The sequence below is a fragment of the Aythya ferina genome (assembly GCF_964211825.1).
Source record: "Aythya ferina genome assembly, chromosome: 7".
Classification (NCBI taxonomy): Eukaryota; Metazoa; Chordata; class Aves; order Anseriformes; family Anatidae; genus Aythya; species Aythya ferina.
In genome coordinates this window covers 20,639,502-20,659,725 of record NC_140302.1, presented here as the reverse complement: position 1 = coordinate 20,659,725, position 20,224 = coordinate 20,639,502, and the positions used below count along the sequence as shown (strand labels likewise).

Here is a 20,224-nt window from a genome sequence, read left to right as displayed (position 1 = left end):
ATATTGCCATGAATGACAGTAATTCACTGAAGAAAATTAGATCTATCCCATTCATTAACAAAGAAGGTGCTTCCTACTTCATAACAAAAAAAAAAAATCAGGACATTTTTGTGGGCACAACTATTCTGTGTAATTGAGGTAAAGAACACCAAAGCAATTAAGTGTAGAGATATTAGGACTAGGTAATATAAATCAAATGTATAAAAATAATTTATTAAGCCTGAAATCAAAAGATAGCATAAGTCTGAAACAAAAGTTGTACAACAAGCACTTTGTAGACAACTTGAGTGAGAATCTAAATAACCATATTTTGCCCAAGCTTCACAGGAATCTGTGAAACATGCTGCTGTCAACCAAGCTCTTGAAGCGCAGCATCTGGTATCTCATAATCTTGGTATCTACACCATGCTGAAGATGGAGATGATACTCTACCTTTGTCAGGAGAAACTGTACCGATTACTGGCACATGATGACAACACTGATGAGAACTACAAGGCTAAGAATTGCTTGTTATCTTGGAAATGCCATTAATTGGAGATTCTCAATTTAAAAATATGTGGGGGGAAAAAAAGCTGAGAAGCTAGTATGATGACTAAATCATTAAGTCTAACATAGTCACAAATAATGGCCATATGGAAATTCAGCTGAAAGTTGCTGTGGTAAGTAACATAAGAGTTTGGTTTATCGTAGACCTTATCTGACTTGCCTTCACAAAACTGAGCTTAGGGATAAATCCGTTTCAGTAAAGAACAGCAAGTGAAATGGAATTCCTCTTGTGTTAACTCTTATAATAAAGTGGTTGGTCTTTAATTTATTATTTATTTTGTAAGCCTCCTTTTTGGTAGGATCAGCAGTGTCTCTATGTTTTCAGTTTTTCTTACCTGATGCCAATTTTCAGTAACTGATAAAGAACAATAAATTTGGAAGAAATGTTACAAACATAGTTGGCATTGGTCAATATTGATATTGGAACCGATAGGCCCTAAGTCTACCTTATTCGGAAAATCTATTGAAATAGAAACTCTAAAAAGTATATCACAAAAAGTTTTTCAAAATGATTACCATTGGCTTGGTATCAATACAATAGTGGTTTTTTGTTTGTATGTTTGTTTGTTTTTCTTTTTCTTTCTTTTTTTTTTTTTTATTTTTTTCCTGTAATCAGTTAGTGCTAGCCTCCTTCAGAAAACATTTCCCTGTGTTTCAAGAAAGGTGTGTCTGAAATTCTTTGAGGAGAATTTAATTCCCTCTGCTTGCTCTTGGGATCTTGGCTCCATTCATGATAGAGACGTTCTTGAAGTCTATGATGAGATGACAGTGATCCTTTGAAAAGGACACATTGATCTGACTTGCAAAGATATTTTACACATGGCTTTGCGTTTGTTTTCCAAACTAACAGAACTTGTATGAACCATGACTTCCATTTACACCCAGAAGGAATTTGAAATCATTATTGTTCTGAAGAACTCTATGCCACAGGATGATAGATAACTAATACGTTTACTTAAAGTAAGGTGATTGACTACCTAAACCTCCCAAATACTGAACACTGCTAACCAATAAAGCCCACTAAAATCCAAACTGACATAACTTAAAGAGCTATTTATAAGACAAACTAATCTATGGAAAAGAACTGAATTCCTCAGTCTGAATATATTTATGTGCTCTCTTTATACCTTTTTTTCAGAGAAGTTGGCAGCCTTAAAAGCCATGGTGGTTCAAGAAAGATACTAATGATTAATGAAGAACTCAATCTTCAGTGTAAGTAGATCTTGGAGCAGAATACATACAGACAAAACATGATAAAGAATTATGAATCATAAGCCAGCCCTGTATGGATGTATTCCCTATGCCAACTAAGATAAAGATCTGGACCAAGTATTTGTACAGCCAACACAAAACATGAGGTCATCTTATATGAGGAAAAAACTTGAATTTGTAAATCAATACTGTAGCAATCAAAAACAACTTTTGTTTTTTCCCTCACTTAAAGTTATGCTGCTATGCTGACTTGCCTGACAAAAGCTAAATGTGATTTACTGATAGCAATGTAGTCAAAAATACACATAAATTCTAGTACTCAAGAATAATGAACTGATATGTGATACTCTTAGTAGGAGGAAGATAATCAACCAGTATTTTTAGATATGATAGGTATAATCTTTCTCTTCTCAATATGATACACTGAACATTTTTCAAAGCCTGTCACTTTGAAGTTTCAGAGAACGCAATGAAGTCTAAGCGTTGGGTGAAAAGGGTAGGGAAAAAAGGCAATCCTTAAACAAAATTAAATGACATATATATTTAATTTACCACTTCAGGAAAAAAAAAATATCTTTAATACTTCTGGTACAGATTAACAAAAGGTGTACAGTTTGTAGAATCTTGAGGTATGTGCTGCACATACCAGTGAAATGAGGACACGTATTTCCTGGTTGTACTATGACACATCAGATGAGCCATAATAAAAGTTAAACTCACGTAAGATGATTTACTACAATTGATAAAAGTGTTTGTGTGACATATGCTAATTGGCTGGCAACCATAGCATACTACACAATGCTGCTTTTTCCAATACAGCAATATCTGGTTCACGCATTCTTTTAGATCCTTGTACTTAGCTAAAATTTACAGATACAAGTATCAGGACTGTGCTGTATGCCATCTTACACAAACAAGAAAGTACATATCTTGTGCATCTCTAGATACATATTGTTCGATAAGAAGAGGATATTTTTAAAATGCCAATTGCCAAAGTACCAAAATAAAATTTCAAACTGCATTTTTCTTCAAAATATTCTAAAAGAGAAAGTTTAATTAGTTAGTTGTGGGATAATTTTTTTTGTCAGAACTCATCCTTTGAATTCTTCTAATGACCTCCTCTCCCCAAATTAATCACTCCTTCAGGCAGGGAGTAAAGGAGAAGAACAGGATATGCACAGCTGGAGCATATAGCAAGATCTGAAAAACACTCAAGTTGCAAGATTACTGATTTTATACTGAAAATTTTATCTCTGGTTGCTTTCCTGAAGGGAGGGTATTTCTAAAGGTTCTAGACTGCACTGGTTGACACTTTCTCCTCTAGCTGCTAGAGGAGCCAGGTAGAAAAGTAATGCAACACTTCATCTGCTCTTCATGAATAGTGAAAAACTGATGATGAATACAGCAACAGGTGGCAGTTTGCCTCATGCTGACAACAAGATGACTGAATTCAGGATTTTGAGGAAGGCTATAAAATTGAAAAACAGAGTTAAGATTCTTAACTTCAGGAGATGTTTCAGAACTTCAGCGTCTTTAAGCCACTGCTAGTCAGAATTCCCAAGGAGGCAGTCATTACAAAGAGAGGCACCCAGGAGGGCTGGCTGTTTTTTAAATAAAATTTATTCAGACATCAAGAGCTAACCACCCCATTGTACAGGGAATTATTGTCAGAACTGCCTAGTGCGCAAGAGCTGCTTGGTACACAAACTTCATAATTAGTACACAAAAAGAAAACATATGTGAAGTGGAAACAACAACGGGAAACAAAAGGATATAAAATCATTGTGTGGGTACTTAGAAAATTAAGAAGGCCAAAACCCAGCCAGAACTAAAACTAATGAGGGACTTGAGGGGTTTCTACAAGTAGGCTAGTAGCTGTATGAAGTTCAGAGAAAATGCGTGTCAGTTAAGGAATGAGGGACACAACTCAGGAATAGATTTGAAAGGTTTTGAGTTCCTCAGTGTCTTTTTTGCCTTGGTCTTCATAGTCAAAGTCTGAACTCAGATCTTCATGCATACCAGCATAATTTGGGAAGGAGAGGTATGACCAGCAGCCAGGGAGCAGCACGTTAAGGCCTACATACAAAAACTGGACATATTCAAAAATACAAGCGAAGTAGGATTCACTAAGCTGAAAGCTTATCACTGTAATCATGGCGGTTATGGAAGGTACCTGACTGACTGAAAAATGGTAGTGTGTTCTGCCCGCCTTTAAGAAAGATGAGAAGGATGACTGGGGAAACTAGCTAAATAGCCCCCTCTAACTCCCCAGAAAGATGGCAGAACATGTCGTGTCCCTTGAATCAATTTCCAACCATACAAGGGAGGAAAAGGCAATCAAGAATAGTCAACACAGGTTTACCAAAAGCAAATCATGGTCAAAGCTAATAGGTGATCTAAATAAGCCTATACTATGTGAATGGCATAGACACCATCTCTGCCTAGCAGTGGCAAATGGTATAACAGTCAATGGTTACAAGTTGTTGCTTGGTAGGACATTCAGTGCAGCACTGGAAGAGCTCTCCAATTTTCACAACTCAACTATTCAGAGCCATAGCTTGACCCAGTATAGTGCTGGCAACTGAACTGTCTCACACATGAGGTTGGCCTACACAACCTCTGGATGTCTCTTCCAACCAGCATCTCTATAGTTGTATAAACAGTCTGACATATTTTAGGGCAATAAAGAATGTTCCTGAGGAAAGTTTATTTTCTAATCTTTGTAAGTGCACACTGTGCTAAACAATGAAGTGACTCAGGAGACAGATAATGGGACATACTCACTAGCTCACATCTAGCCTGCTTCAACCAGTAGCTCTTTAAAATCCTTGACAATTATGTAACAGGCTAGAAAAAAGTCTCAGTACATATGGCAAAATCATCTGGTGAAAGTAGCAAAAAAGAAATGAAGCAGTGAATTTGTAGAATAATGCATTATTCTTACAGTACTTCAAGTGTTTCTTTTCCAAGAAACAGGAAAAAATTATACTACTGATGCCTACGTCACATTTAATCTTCCCAGTAAATAGTGGAGTTCAGTTGTCTGCCTAGCATTCACAAAAAAATCATCAGAAACATTGTTTATTAAAAAGGCACTGACTTCTAAGAGCAGAAATTCACCACTTAACATGTGATCAGTGAACCCAGATGTGAATTAACCACTAACTGATTTGGTTACTATTCATCACATTAGTTACTAAGATCACCAGAGAACATCTATGTCGATACAGGCTTGCCATCTTGTCCAGACTAATACATTGTATTCCCAGTATCCAAAGAGTTTATCCTCCTTCTTAAACTGTTAATATCTGCGGATTTTCATCACTCATGCACTGCTGTTTTGAATCACAGCAATCAGCAGTACAAGACAAAGCACCAAAGGACAGTTAAAATTGTTATTAATATGTGATAACTTTTTGGATATAACTGAAGAATAATGACTACACTTCAATATATATATGTGTATGTATATTTTTGCAAAGCCAAACTGTAAAAAAAGATTGCCAGAGTATCTTGAACTCTGCAACACACATATCACCTTTTTCTCTACAGACATAAGGCTTCCGTATCAACAAATTTCTTGTTTTTCCTTTTCATCATTGTAAACTTCATATTTTGGCAAGTAAGCTGCTTTAAAGAAACACCATCTTCTTTCTTGCATTTCTAGTTAACAACCCCAACACATGGCAGCTTTTGTGCAAGGAGACCTGTGCAGCTACATGGAAGCTCAGCAAGCTTCACTTGCACTAATTTGGCTACAGAGCTGGGGACTAGGCAGCAAGAGAACTGACTCAGGGAAGAGCTCAAAATCCACAAGTGAACAAAAGAAATAGATGCTGTTGAGAAAAAATGCTCCTCCTGCCATTATAGTTTTGCAACGGGAGTAGAAGTAAATAAACAAAAAATATATATAAACAGAAAGATTCCATAACAAAAACAAGTTTTGTTTTATTTTTAAAGTCTGAGTTGATTTCTGATGCAACTTTTTTGCCTCACCCTAATCTTTCAAAAGTTACTACTGTTCATTAAACTTCAACTATAAAAAGATTAACTAATGCTGAAACTATTCCACCTTCTTTAAAGGGAAAGATAATACAATAATAGCTAATATACTTCTCCCCATTTTATTTCAAGATATTATATGGGTGTTTTGCTTAACTTTGTTTGTCCTGCAGTTAAATTCCTTCACCAAATAACTCAGAAGAATAATACCACAAAACAGTTTATAAGCCTTAGTAGATATTAGACTTTAAAAAAAAATAATTTCAAAATTATTTTTCCTCAAAAGCTAATAATAATATAACAAGAAACAATATGGCCTCACTACTATGAACAGCCTATAGGAACGATAGGTTTTAATTCTTTATGTACTTGATATAGTAATGACCATAACACAAACGGATTGATATACTTAGTACTATAATGTAAAAAATAACAACTACAATAACAACTACAAGAACAATACTGTACAAAAACAACAGGAAATTCTAAAACAAGGCTTTAACTGGTAGTTACTATAGGTTTAAAAATGGGAAGTCTACTAAAAAACACATAGTTCCCCTTACTCTTTTCTAGGACAGTTCAATTTTTTTCTTTGGAAATATGCCAAATTCTCAAGAAGGTCCAAGTGAACTGTTTTATATTTGGGAATAAATCTAAGAAACTCATGCAACTAAGTAACTCCACTTATGAAAGTGAGCCCACTGAGTCTGATACAAGCATTCATATGTTTAGTATCATTCATACAAATATTTTAGAAGCATTAGGAGCAGAAGACAACCTGAACAATTTCTTCTGGGTCAATTTCAAAGAGATCTACTCTCTAAATATGTTGTCAACTTTCAAGTATTTCTACTTAGTGTGCCATGGAATGCCTTAGAAATATTAGCTAGTACTGACCAAACTGGTGTATGCACAGCACTTGCTGCCAACAAATACAGCAGCATAAGTTTCAAAGGCAGACTAGCTACATTATCAAAATACCACGCCCAAACTAATGATCTTGCATCTGATCGGCCAGGCCACAGTGATCTTGGTGCTGGATCCAGCACAATCACCACTACCTTGGGAGAAAGGAAAGGGGCATCTTCACTCTGCAGTTCGTTAAGGGGAGCTGGTATGGCCTCGAGATGACCCAAAGGGCAGAGCAGCATCTAGGACAACCCACCAGAAACCACACAGAGATCAAATCAAGCATCAAATCAAACTTCAAGGAAGCATCACCGATGAAAGAAGGATGTTCTGCAAAGTACTTACAGGTATGGAGGCACTCCGTTACCGTAGTTGGCTTGATGAGATAGCCTTTACAGATATAACAGGTGATATGGGGATTGAAATCTTTCACCAAGTGCTTCCTCTGAGTAGCCATTCGTGGGGCAGGGAAGGCTGGCGGAGCGCTCTGGGCCAGCGGAGCAAATCCGGGAGGCGTCGACGCCCGCGGTTCAGCAGAGCTGCGGCGCTGCTCCGTGCGGCGGGGCTGCTCCGGGCATTTGCTCGCGGCTCGGGCGCTCTCAGGGGGCCATGGCTCATGCCTCGGGCTCCTGCGTCAGGCCGGCCGCTCCCATACCTGTGGCACACGTGGGGAGGGAGAAGCCGCGTGAGCCGAGCACCGCGCCGCCCGCCGCGCCTCCCCGCCGGCCGGGCGTCGCCATCGGCTCGGCGGGGCCGCCCGGGTCGTCGTTTACGTAACGGCCCGGCCGAGCTCCGAGCCCGCGACCGCCCGGGCCGGGCCGCGCTGACAGGTGCACGCCGCCGGCCCGCCGCCCTCGCACCGCCGCTGCCCCACAGGCCCCGCGGGGAGGGTCCGGGCCCTGCCCCCTGTCCCCTCCTGCCCTCCGCTCCCCTCCGCCCCGGCGCAGCGCCGCGGCCCGGCCCTCCCCCGGGGGCAGCGGAGCGGCCGCCGCCCCGAGCCCCCGCTCTCCCCGCTCCGTCTCGCCCCGTCCCGTCCCGTCCCGGCGCACCTGCGGCGCTCCCCCGCCGCCTCCCCGACCCCCGCCGTACCTGGCGGAGCCCCGCGGCCTCGGGCGGCCGCCGAGCGAAAGAGAAAGGGAAACGGCGTGCGGCTCCCGCCCCCGCCGAGCCCTCCTCCTTCCCTCCCGCCCTCCTTCCCTCCCTCCCCGCCAGGCTGCCGCGGCCGGTCCCAGGGCGGGCGGGCGGGACGGGCGCGCAGGCGCTGCTCCCCGGCCGAGCCCCGCAGCGCCGCTGCGGGGCCGGGAGCCGCCGGCAGCCCCCGGCTGCCGAGCCCAGGGGCAGGGGCAGGGGCAGGGGCAGGGCGGCCGCAGGTAAGCGCAGGAGCAGCGCGAAGCAGCCCGCGCCCCGGCGGCTCCCCCCTGCCCCGCTTCTGGGCTGCTGATGGTCGCGGCAAGGTGAAGCCGAAAGGCAGCGCCCTGCCCGGCCCCCGCGGGCTCCGGAGGGGCAGCAGCGAAGGGGTGAGGCCCGCAGGCTGTAAACACCGCTCCATGTGCTTCCCCGCGACGGAGCGGCCGGAGCAGCGCTCGGCGCACGTGAGAGCTGCCGCCGGCGTCAAACCCACCCGCCGCCTGCCCCTCCGCCCGCAGAAACCCCGTAATACCGGGAGATTATTCATAACGCTAAGGGGCCCCGTGGTATTTTTCAACTGCAGTATTTCTAGCAATTTGTTACACTTGTTTCAGCAATGATAACAAAAATGCAATGAGGCAATTCTCGTGCTGGCTGCAGGAGCCTCACGTTGCCTGAGACCGTGCTGGGTCTTGGCTTCTCTGTCCTCGTCTGAAACCCTCAGCTGGCAGCGGCCCTCCCGTCCTGTCCGTCCTTCATCCTCGGCCATGCGCCACAGGTACCTTCAGCCCGCCCCGGCCACCCTTCCTGCCTCCGAAGCCCTCACAGATCTTCATCCACACCAGCTCAGCTGCCAGGCTCAGCCAGGTGCGCAGATCTATTAGCGTCACAGTTACAGTGCAATGGCGAATGCACGGTAAATCTGACGGACAGTAAATTGACACAACGTGCATAATTTTTCCGGATAAAATTCTCATCTCGTATGACATTATTTCTCCACCACATGAACAGGAGCTTAAAAGCTAAAAATAACTTGCAGAAACATCTGTAGCTTAAGAAAATGTTGTATTTTGATGGGTTTGCCCATCTATTGTGAACCACTTTGCATTATTATACCCTAAATCACTCTGCCCAGTCAAAGGTTAGAGAGTACTTAACTCTAAAAGGAAAAATATTCAACACTGAGTATATTTATATGATGGTAAATGCAGGGAAAACGGAAAAAAATATTTTCAATTTAAGTAAAAAAATGCAAAAACTGAAAAATACTAATATTTTAAATTGCCTTTTCTTAGGCACATGGAAAAAAAATAAGCTATTTTTCTTACTAACTTTGGAATTCTTAGTTTTAAAAATCTGTCATCTTCACAAACTATGATGTTAATGTTTTTTTAAAGAACACTGAAATGGAACTAAGACACCGAGGGTACCCATACTTGAAAGAGGAACTTGGAGGAAGCACTGTCTTGAAAGTTAGCAAGATTGTTTCTAAATTGACATTACTCATTTGAAAACAAAGCTTATGAAGTGTGTTACTAGGAGAGAGAATACAAATTCTTTTTCATATAAATATTTTACTTAGCGAAACTGAGTAGGTTAGTCAGTAGCCATGTTTTGTCAGTTTCACAGAAGTTGACAATTTCTGAATGAGAGTGGGAGTGGCCAAGCTTGGGGAGCGGACTGAGCACAACAGTGCCTTACTAATCTTCCACACATTTAAAACAAACATCTGCTGATGCTCTCCTGGCTGTTTCAACATGGCTGTGGCCAGTAAGACTTTTTTTAAAAATAAACTGGATTCTAAGTTTGAAATTTCAAAACATGGTTTATCAAATCTCCTCACTAGAAAACAAACAAACAAGCAAAAATTTTCTAAACAAATATATCAGCTAGGCTTGTGTTTACACAATAATGGACACAATTTTCTATTCAAGCACGTTAAAAACAGTTTTACATCATTATTATTATGTGTAGCCCATAAAGTAATAATTGCACAGCAGTCATGATACTTCGAAACATACACTGGGTAGGGATTCCCACAAGCCATACTGATACCTCTCTGTTAAGGGGTACCTGCCACATGCCAGGTGAAGGCCATATGACACATTCTTGCTTCATCTCCCTAAAATTTAGGAGCTCGGTCCTGCTGCCACCAAGCTGTATTTATGAGCTGTTGAATACTTTTAACTCTGAAAACCAAAAGAGCTGAGGCACTCAGCACCTTTCAAGACCACAACATAAAGCACAAGTGAGAAGCATTGCAAAAGCTCTTATTTCATTATCTGATGAAAGCAGCATAACAAAGATCCTTAAATACTTATTCCTACTTTATATCAGGAGGTAGGAAGTTATATTAATATATGCTTGTGAATTCATTGTCATTTCAAAAGGAGTTAACTCCTAACACTGCATACAATACGTATATTTAAAAACACAGGGCCATGTAAATGATGTGAGCATTCTGATCTACTTACTGCAGTTAGAGGGTAACAGAGGTACAGTGTTTGAATCAAACAAAGTGGTCATTTTCATCACATTAAGAGAGAAAATCAGAAAAATAAACATAGCTAGTTCTAGTAAATATATATCATGTATTAGCTACAGTAAATGTGGTGCTACAGAGTGGGTGATTATAGCCCTCAAGACAGTGATGAAAATACAGCTGCTCTCATTTCCCTGTGTTTCTTAAACCTCTGACTTTACTATTGACTGACTTGTACCATGTCCTCTAACACAATAATTACTTTTTTTTTTTTTTTTGAATCCATTAAGTCCTTCTTTACATACATGAGCTAGTCTAACAAAAAATAAAGGTTTCTTTCTAAGCATTATCAAAGTAGAGGAGTGGTTTGTTGAACCCTGAAGAACCGCTAAATTATCCAATATAAAAAAGTAATTCTTTACATTCGTACAAATAAAATGTATCTCTTTAAAGGAGAAGCCAGCACACATAAGAACTTGTGAACTCCACATATTTCATTCTTTTTACTCATTAATGCAACTCTGACATTTTTGATGTAATATTGTCTCAAGTAAACTCCAGAGAGAAAATAAACATAGGTTGATAGAGCCAAGCTCTGAGTACCACTTAAAATGGGTGACTATTTCTAATTCTGCAAGTAAATCCATAAGAGCACAACCTTTCATCCATATAGAGCCCCACTGGAGTCTGTTTCTAGGCAAGTGTCCAATCACCCTACAGTTATCCTTAGTGTTACCTAAGAATTACTGGGACACATCTGGTCTGGAAAATAATGAAAAAAAAAAATCCCTTATTTTCTTAATAGACATTGTAGAACAATCTGAATGACATCTAGAGGGAAGCCATATCATTCACTTTCACTGAATATTGAGTCTCTACCCTTTTGATGGAAACACCATTTTATGACTCAAGTGCTCCTGTTGGAAGGGGCCTCTTGAGATCAGCTCTGCTTAAGCTGGGTCACCTAGAGATGGTTGTCCAGGGTTGTGTCTGGTCAGGTTCTGGACATCTCCACAGATGGAGACTCCACAACCTCTGGGCAATTAATTCCAGCAACTGACTACAATCACAGTTAAAAAACGCTTTCTTGATTTCAGATGGAATTTTGTGTGTTTTAATTTGTGCCCATTACCTCTTACCCTGTCAGTGTACTCACCTAAGCACACTTTGACTCCCTCATCTTCATTCCCTCCCATCAAGTATTTACAAACATTGTTAAGATTTTGCAGAGCCTTCTCTTCTCCAAGTGGTGCAGTCCCAGTGCCACCAGCCTCTCCTCACATGAAAGATGCTCCAACCACTCAGTCATCTTTGTGGCCCTGTCCTGGACTCACTCCTTATCTTTTTTGTAACATAGAGCCCAGAACTGGACACACAGCACTCCAGCTGTGGCCTTACAGATGCTGAACAGAGAAGAAGGATCACCTCCCTTGACCTGCTGAGAGCTTACTTGGAATTAACACATATTTGCTCAGGTATGAATAATAGAACTAATATATTGACATTATTTTGGCTTCAAAGGCAGTTCATCATTATGGTATACAGCCTTGCATTGTGCCACAACAGTGTTTTTTCTTCTCTTCATATTTAATTGACTTTTGGTGACAAGGTGGAGAGGTGAGTTTGTCTTTGAACCATCAGAGATTGCTCACAGGGAGTGATGCAACAGCAGGACGGACACGAGGTGTGCAACCAAGAGGTTTCTCTGCATCCACTTGCTTGTGTGCTCAGTTTCAGAACAGGGGTCTGAGATGGGGTTAGGAACTGTTGGGAACTAAAACACTGGCAGTATCTTTAACCTCTCCTATTTTTTCCTTATGGGACACTGTAGTTTCACTTGGTTTTGGTCTCTTCTACATCACCTTCAGTTTCTTTCAGGGTATTGAAAAAATGTTTTGTGGCTTGTGGCTCTGTAGACTGAGGCGAAGTAGGCATTATTTCACAGTTGCCTGTGATTATGGGGAACCACAGAGAATGACCAAAGCAGTGCTTTATAGTCCCATGTTTCACATAAATTCATAGCAATTCTGTGTAAATACCTGGGACAAGTAAAGGTCACACACTTCGGTAATGGCTTAAAGACAACACATAATTTGAAATGACCCAGTTTTAATTCAGCTGCTCTCCATGTACCACAAAGGTCTTGTGTCATTTTTTTGGTCTCTGCTATTGGCCACTTATTTCACTTCTGCTGCATAGTTTGTCAGTCTTTCTTTGAACTCATGGCCATCAGTCTGTGTTGCCATTGCTGCTATTGTATAATCTCAGATACTTTTAACTACTTTACCTGTATTGCTATCCGATTATATGCTTCAGCCAGTTCAGTTTCTTTTTACTCTGCTCTCTGCAACACTATCAACTGCTTATTCTGTGACTTCCCCAAGAAAATCTACTCAGGAATTAATGCTATCTCAAGCCCCCCTGTTACTGTACAATGGGCAAATAAATAAATGAATAAACAGATCAGTGGCAATCAGAGACATGCTATCAGAAAATCTCAAGCACTGCAACATGCATAGGCCAACCTGAATATAGCTGCTGTCTGCACCAGCAAGACTGTGCCTCCTCCACAGATTTCCAGGATCTGGTCATGTGGAGAATTCTTTGTCAACTCCCTACACGTATCCTTCCAGGGACAAAGCAGCTCTCTATCAGTGTAACTGTATGTTCCAAGTCTTCTAATCAGTTCTCAGCAAAATCTATGCTTTTCCACAGGACTTCCTGATGTCTATTTTCTATATTTCAGTAACTTTTTTTAATCCTTGTTTCCATCAGCATTCTCCCATGCTATACTGCATGTTTACTATCTATACATATACTATATAGTTTTCAGTATTTTTTCCCTGAAAATATCAAAGCCACTCACATCAACATATCACACAGCTCAACTAAACAACAACATGCAGTGTTCAAATAGCTTTAAAAGAGTGTCATCTTTCAGTCTCTGGGAGATGGAAAACAAACTGTAAGAACCCTCCAATGGCTCCTGCTAAAATTGTTGCTAACAGATTTTGTTTCTTACAGTTGAAAGCTGGCAGGAATGCAAATCAAATTGTATCACACATGTCAAACAGCTTCACAATTATGCAATCAACTTGCACTGCAAATTAAAAACAAGACTTGCTACTAGATCTTAAGTCAAAACAAATTTAAAACTCCAATAAGCTCAGCAAAACCAACCCTCAAGAAAGCCACTCATGCCAGTTATGGCAGAACTAGAAAAGAGGCTCAAAAGCAAATAGAGAAGTAGCAACAAAATTTCCTTATCTTTCACAAGACAAATTAATGATATTTAAAATGTCCTAGGGTTTGTTAAGTAAGTTAAGTACCCTACTTCAATTGATTTTCAACAGGAGTTGTATTTCTAGGCCTCTCAAGAATAAAACCTTTAACTTAATAACACAATGTTGGATGAACTCCATTTCATTTGCAGTACATGGGAAGAGTCACTTGTTCATGGGTATCATTATTTTGTTTGCCAATTAAAACAGTAGTCTTAACTTGAGGAAACCTAATATAGATACTTGTGAATTTCATTTTTAATTTCCTAAAGTAGAGAGTGCTTTTTCTGGATAAATTATGAGAAAATAGGGAGCCAACCAAGATACTTGCATCTTAGCTTCACATCCTCATATGGCATTTTTTAACAGCAGTTTAGCTTACATATTGAGCCAAACTCTGTGCAGCAGCATTTTCCATGTGATCCAGTCCATCCGATCATATGGCTACAGTCATACCTGAAGTTGGCCTACTGAGTTAGCTAAAGGCATTATCTGTGCATTTCCCTAAGCTTAAGCAAAAATAGAAACTTCATTTGTTTTGGATATTTGTAAAAGTTAGCATTAATAAATGAGAATCACTCCAGATAACATTTTACTGAAAGCATTATCTTGAAATATTAATAATTTGTATCCAATATTCTGATGGCAAAAGATTAAGCAAAACCGATACTTTTAATTGAATCCTAATTTGAATAATGTACCAGTTTTAGGGTAAGACAAGCTCAGGATTCTAGCCAGAAGCTATTCTCAAGTGAACAATTGCTCCTCAGCCCCTAACTTGGCACCATATGCCAGTTCTGAAGTCATATTAGCTTAGGAAGTTAACAGTGCTAGTTTCCCAACTTTATTCCCACGACTGCAATAAATCATAAAAGTTTGCATAAGCAGTGTTTGACATTATCATCACCTGAGTTTTTGAAAAAAAATTATAAAACAATTCTGAGATATGCATTTTTTTTTTTATTACTTTGTTTTATGATTACAAAATCATGGCCTTCAGACTCTGCCTACATGTAAACAGCATATTCTGGGTTGATGTGCATTTAATCAGACTAAGCATAAAATCAACCTGGAGCTGGAGCCTATATTTACTACCCCTGCATCTTAAGCTGCCTCTCTGTGATGCTTAGAAGTCTGGGCTCAGCGGGGTGCTAACGAGACCACGTGGCTTTTGGCTGAGCAGGCTGTGGCAGTTTTGGACTCTCTTTTTAGGCTCTGGACAGAGCAAGACTGAGTCCCTCCCAGAATACAAAGACTATACATAATGCTGCTTTCAAAAAGCTGTACTGTCTGCAGGAGTTCATTCTCCAATTACTAACTTGTCTGATCTCATCAGCTAGGCAGGATCATGAACTACTTCTATAGGAAGAAAATTACGGTAAGAAATGCAGGTAATACTACAGGAAATTACATGCTTTTGAGTAAAAAAAAAAAATAAAATCTGTGCTTATAAGCACACTCGCACAGTCAAGGCCCTTCTAGAGATACATTTGTTTGAATAAAATACAATAATGTCTGTTTTGGTTCATGAATATCTAATGACACACTGATGAAGTCTGACAAATGCTCAAACTAAGATCATTCTACTAAGATTGTTGATTTCTATTTAGAAAGAGAGATCCTCATCTCCTCTTCAAAAAGCTGTTATTTAGCATTGTGCATGCAGAAAGCTTCACTGCATTCACTGCAGAAGTATCTATACTTAAATGGCAAGTGAACTATATTTATATTTCATATAAACTTTGCTGAAGATTTCATACAATACCTGACCCTTCTAAGTTACTACAACCTGTTTATAATTTGCTCAGTTTTTTAGATGCGACTGTTCAGTGCTGTGGTAAGTTTAGCTTCTGTAGGCCTAAAGCTAGAAGTTTTCACCTTTCTATTTGCAAAGCAAATCTCACTCCATTTCCTAATCTAATATCCTTGGTGGGCTTTTATGAATAAAACACATAATACTCTTAAAATGATTTGCCTTTATCACAAATGCATAGATGGGAATATGAATTTTTGACAAGGTAGCAGGCTTATGCGAACTTGTTGATACATATAACACATATCCTGCTCCTATCATCATCATGCTGTCTATTTAATAATTCACATTTAAATACAAGACCTTAGTTGCCACAGCTCAGTAGGAATAATATTAAGGAGATTTACATTTTCCTGCTGAGAAATCTGGAATGCTGTCTTGCGTTTTATCCTTGTGTCTTTTAAACTTGTCAGAAATGCTACTGCCATCATAGCCCTCCATCAGTCAGGAGCTAAAATATGTATGCTTGGGGTATGCCTTCTACTAAGCAGCAACTTACCAAAATTGTGAGAGAAATCATTGTTACAAAATACTTCAAGAAGTGGTACCTTCAAACAGAGACAGCCAATTTGCGCTTTTATCCAGTATGTTTTAAATCTGTTCTACAAATTTATTCATTGCATCTGTTGGTCTCCTCGTTTGTACAAGAGAAACAATTCCTCCTCATCTCCACCCCATTTTTAATATCAGTGAATAATAAATAAAGGCAAGAACAGTTGAAAACCCTCAAGATGAAGTAACAAAACCACTTCCTAATAAATAGGAATTTTAGTACAAGGAGACTCAGTAAGATTTCTGAAGTCTACAATTTTGGGTACAATTAATGGGAAGTTTAATGACAAAGAGCATTATAAAGAAGATAAATTGAAATTGTATTGTTTTGCACTAGATAAATTACATATGGTCACTTATTTTAATGAAAGAGATCAGCAGCTCCATAGTTTGTTGAGACTAGAACCACCTGTCCGAAACTTTGGAGACACAGTTTTTACTTGGTAATAAGGGCAACATTATTAAATTTTGGAATAAGCATCCCTACATGACCTATCAATGACACTACTGTTCAAACCACTGGCATTGATGGAAACAGGACCCAATTTAAATGCTACTTAGTGCCTGAAGAATAATAAACTTGTGACCACTTACAAGAATACTGTAAGGAGTTTATATTGTACAGCCACAAAATGATGAAGGTCCCATCTACTTCTTTCACAAATGTTTCTTCTGCAAAGCCACAAAACTTGGTAACAATAACCAGGCAGGACACACATATTGACAGTAAGGAGTGAAAGTTAACTGCTATTCCACCACATTGTTTTCTCCCTCTGTTTATGGCTTTCATCTTACAAAGTGCCTGAAGAGCCAGTGACATGATTAAGGGATTGGAGCCCCTCCTGTCATATGAGGAGGGGCTGAGAGAACTGAGATTGGTTAGCCTTGCTCAGGAGGGATCCCATCGATGTGTATAAATGAGGAGAGAAGTAAATAAGATGGAGCACGAGACTTCTCAGTATTGTCCAGTGACAGAACAGGAGGCAGTGGGCACAAACTGAAACATGGAAGATCCCACTTAAACCTAAACCAATTCTTGTACCTTTTTTTTTTTTTTTTAATTCCCCTCCCCCCCCCCCCCCCCCCAACTGTGAGGGTGGACAAACACTGGAATCGTTTGCCCACTGAGGCTGTGGAGTCTCCACGCTTGGAGATTTTCAAAATGTCACAGCACTCCTGACAAGGCCCTGAGCAACCAGGTGCAGCTGTCCCTGCTTTGAACAGAGGTGAAGGGCCAGACATATTCCTGAGGTCCCTCCAAGCTGTCTGTGATTCTGCGAGCTACTCTGGCCTTGAGACTGCAGAACAATTTATGCTTAAAGATGTATTTCTGTGCACCCACCACAGACCCCGAAGCTTATTCCACCTCTGAGCTTCTGAAAATAATACTTATTTTGGGGGTAGAATTTTAAAATATTTAGTTAAAACAAATTTCTGAATACAAAATTCTCCTAACCCCCACTAAAATAAAAACTGCAGGCATTCCTGACTTCCACAATTAATTAACAGAATATCTATGTCTACATCTATGTGTAGATGCTTCTCATTATATCTTACACTGAGCTGTCAGGACATCATTTTACCAGGCACTTCATTCTGAAAATATTCAATAATAAACTGACATTTGCAGATTGCACAGGAGAATTTTACTTCAGAAGAACCTATACCTTGATGACAATCATGAAGGGCAAAACCAAGGTATTAGTATTCAGCACACAAAATGTAGCTGTCTGTGTCCTGTTCATCTTGACAAACACTTAAAACAATTTGCAGATAAAAATTATGTTAAAACACAGTGGAGGCTAAAAGTACCAAATAATTAATTTACAGTAAAATACCCAATAATGGATGTGGCAATGAGCTCAGAAATCAATCATTCTAAGCACAGTAGAGTTTATCCCAGACTCCAAATGTAAAGAAATCTGTACATTTGTTAACGGCAGGAATGCTCTATCAGTGTATTTGTAAACAAGTGTACCAATGGTATCACTTCAGCAATAGTCACATACTCATTACAGGCTACTAAATGCGATCCAGGGCCAGAGACACTTAAAAGCATTTGGAAGTATCAGCTGTTCCCTGAGAAGTAACATCAGAAAACAAGTAACTAGGAACAGCCCTGCTGCCAATAGTAGGCTTATTACAACTCAGCTCTGCTGACCTCTTTGAGTGCCTACTTTCTATGCTAAAGTGGAGCAGAGACTTTTTTTTTGTACTCCCCAAATACTTGTAGGTGGTGAATGTCTGCTACAGACCACCTGATGAGGAAGAAAAAAAAAGTAGATGAGGTCCACGATGTGTCTAGAAACTTTAAATTATTAAACTCCCACTGTATATGCTAAACAATTTAAAGACAGATTTACCATTAGCATAAGCTCCCTAGAACACTGCATAACAGTAAAAGTACATAGTCCTGATAAAAAAGCTGATCAAAATAAAACAAATGTTGGGAAGGAAAAAACAGATCTACTTGTTGATCTATCTAGCTCCAGTAACTATGGAAGTGAACACAAGGAACATCCATGAGCACAACCTACTCACACGAGGATCCAGAACAAGCCGGGCACCATTCACTGTAATAACTGACACTATTTTTAATGCAATTTAACAAACCCATCTCAATCACGCTTGGTACCAATATATCCATTCAGCAAATGTATTCCTTCAGATGCAGTGGAAACTTACACTTTGAGAGTCCATTTGTTCTAAGGAGCCTGCAATTTAGACTGTATGAAGAAAAGGATGCCTTCTTGAGCCTGTTTTCCACAAAGAGCAAAATACTTCTATGTGGTTTCCTAAGAAATTTCTGGTGTCAGCCACACAGTCAGATATGACTGCCTACGAATTAAACTTCCAACTCTCAAATTCCAATACAACGTGTTAATCACAACACCATTCTTCTTCTGAACATTCATTTGACATGGATTTAAACCATGCATGTAATCTCTGAGGTGAGAAATTTTATTTTGCATAAAAGTCATATTGAACACTAAGCCTACACATCGCCTCATATTGCTATTGATACTACTAAATCCTGAAAATAACCAAGATATCTGCAGTTACTTTTAGAACAGTACCACTAAGGAATTAAAAGCTAAGTCTCAATTTTTTTTTTCAATATGTGGAAACAAGTATGTGATATTTTACAAAGTAAAACAGTTGAAGATAAAAAGTTGGGAATTTCATACCTTATCCAGTACCTTATCCAGTTTGTGCATTCATATATATAATTTTATACACTTGCAAAATGAAAATGAAACAGAACATTGTGCTTTGATTGCATTTTTGCATTCTGTTTTAAGCAAGAGTAATGACCACTTAAGATGACAAAGAATCAGACCCATCAACTCATCTTTCTTTTTCTTATTAACAAACATCTCATGAATGTGAATATTGCTGTTTACACAGCCTAATCCTACACAGTGCCTTCATGACTTCCTGAAACAAGTTATTCTTATGTCTCTATGATGTAATTAAATGTACTTTTACCACTGCTGTGATGAAGAAGTTGTTGGGTAATACATATCAAGTACTGATAGACTGCTTTACAGCTACACATTCATTATTAAAAAGGAAATAAAAATGCACAGTTAGGCTCATTTCCAAAGCAGCAGTTAAAATAAACAATAGCTGAAGCAGAAATACTGTCTCACTTTATATTTGTAATTAACTGAAAATACTTTTGGTGCCAAATAGAAGAATGCTATTACAGATTCAAGCATACACACTTATTATACTCTGCAGCTAGGTTTAAAGATAACATCTTTATCATTGCACTTTTTGCAGTATGGTTAGGAGTATACTTGTAAACTGGAGTTGCCTGATCTTATGCCACACATGCACAGGTATCACAATCTCTCAACAATTATGAGGAAAGATGTGAAGTAAATGATACCACCAGTGTCCACAGTGCGTTAATAACTCTGGGCGTACAAAGCATCATTCCTTCTAACTACTATAAGAATTCCAAAGTGAGAAAATTCCAACATTAAATGATCTAATATAAAATGTGCTGGAAGCATGTGGACAATACTAAGAACTGCAGTGATCCTCTGGTCTACGGCTCTATTAAACCTCTTAATCTTGAAGCCGCAAAGACTGCATTTTAATGTCACATTATTTTGACTGTATGGCTAAGTTGTGATGACCACTGCACATGCAGAAAAATATTCATATAAATACCACATTTCCATTCTTTTTTCTAGTTCCTGCCTTGCACCTTCCAAGCATGGGATGGTTACATATTGTAAATACCTCCTACTCTGCCTTCAATATTTCAGTACTTTATAAGCATCCACA

The 20,224-nt window shown here is 39.5% G+C and overlaps 1 protein-coding gene across 5 annotated transcripts in view; it reads right to left on the bottom strand.

Annotated features, from left to right (window-relative positions):
• The window catches only part of PCGF5 (polycomb group ring finger 5), a 102,155-nt gene that overhangs the window by 30,643 nt on the left and 51,288 nt on the right, over positions 1-20,224 (bottom strand). For 3 of the 5 annotated variants that reach the window (XM_084525667.1, XM_084525669.1, XM_084525666.1), the window contains one exon: positions 7,015-7,324. In XM_084525667.1, the coding sequence (XP_084381793.1) occupies positions 7,015-7,126 (112 nt within the window). In that variant the 5' untranslated portion in view covers positions 7,127-7,324. Of the gene's footprint in view, positions 1-7,014; positions 7,325-7,758; positions 7,846-20,224 lie in introns of those variants that run through there. The other 2 variants (XM_084525668.1, XM_084525665.1) reach the window with 2 other exon arrangements.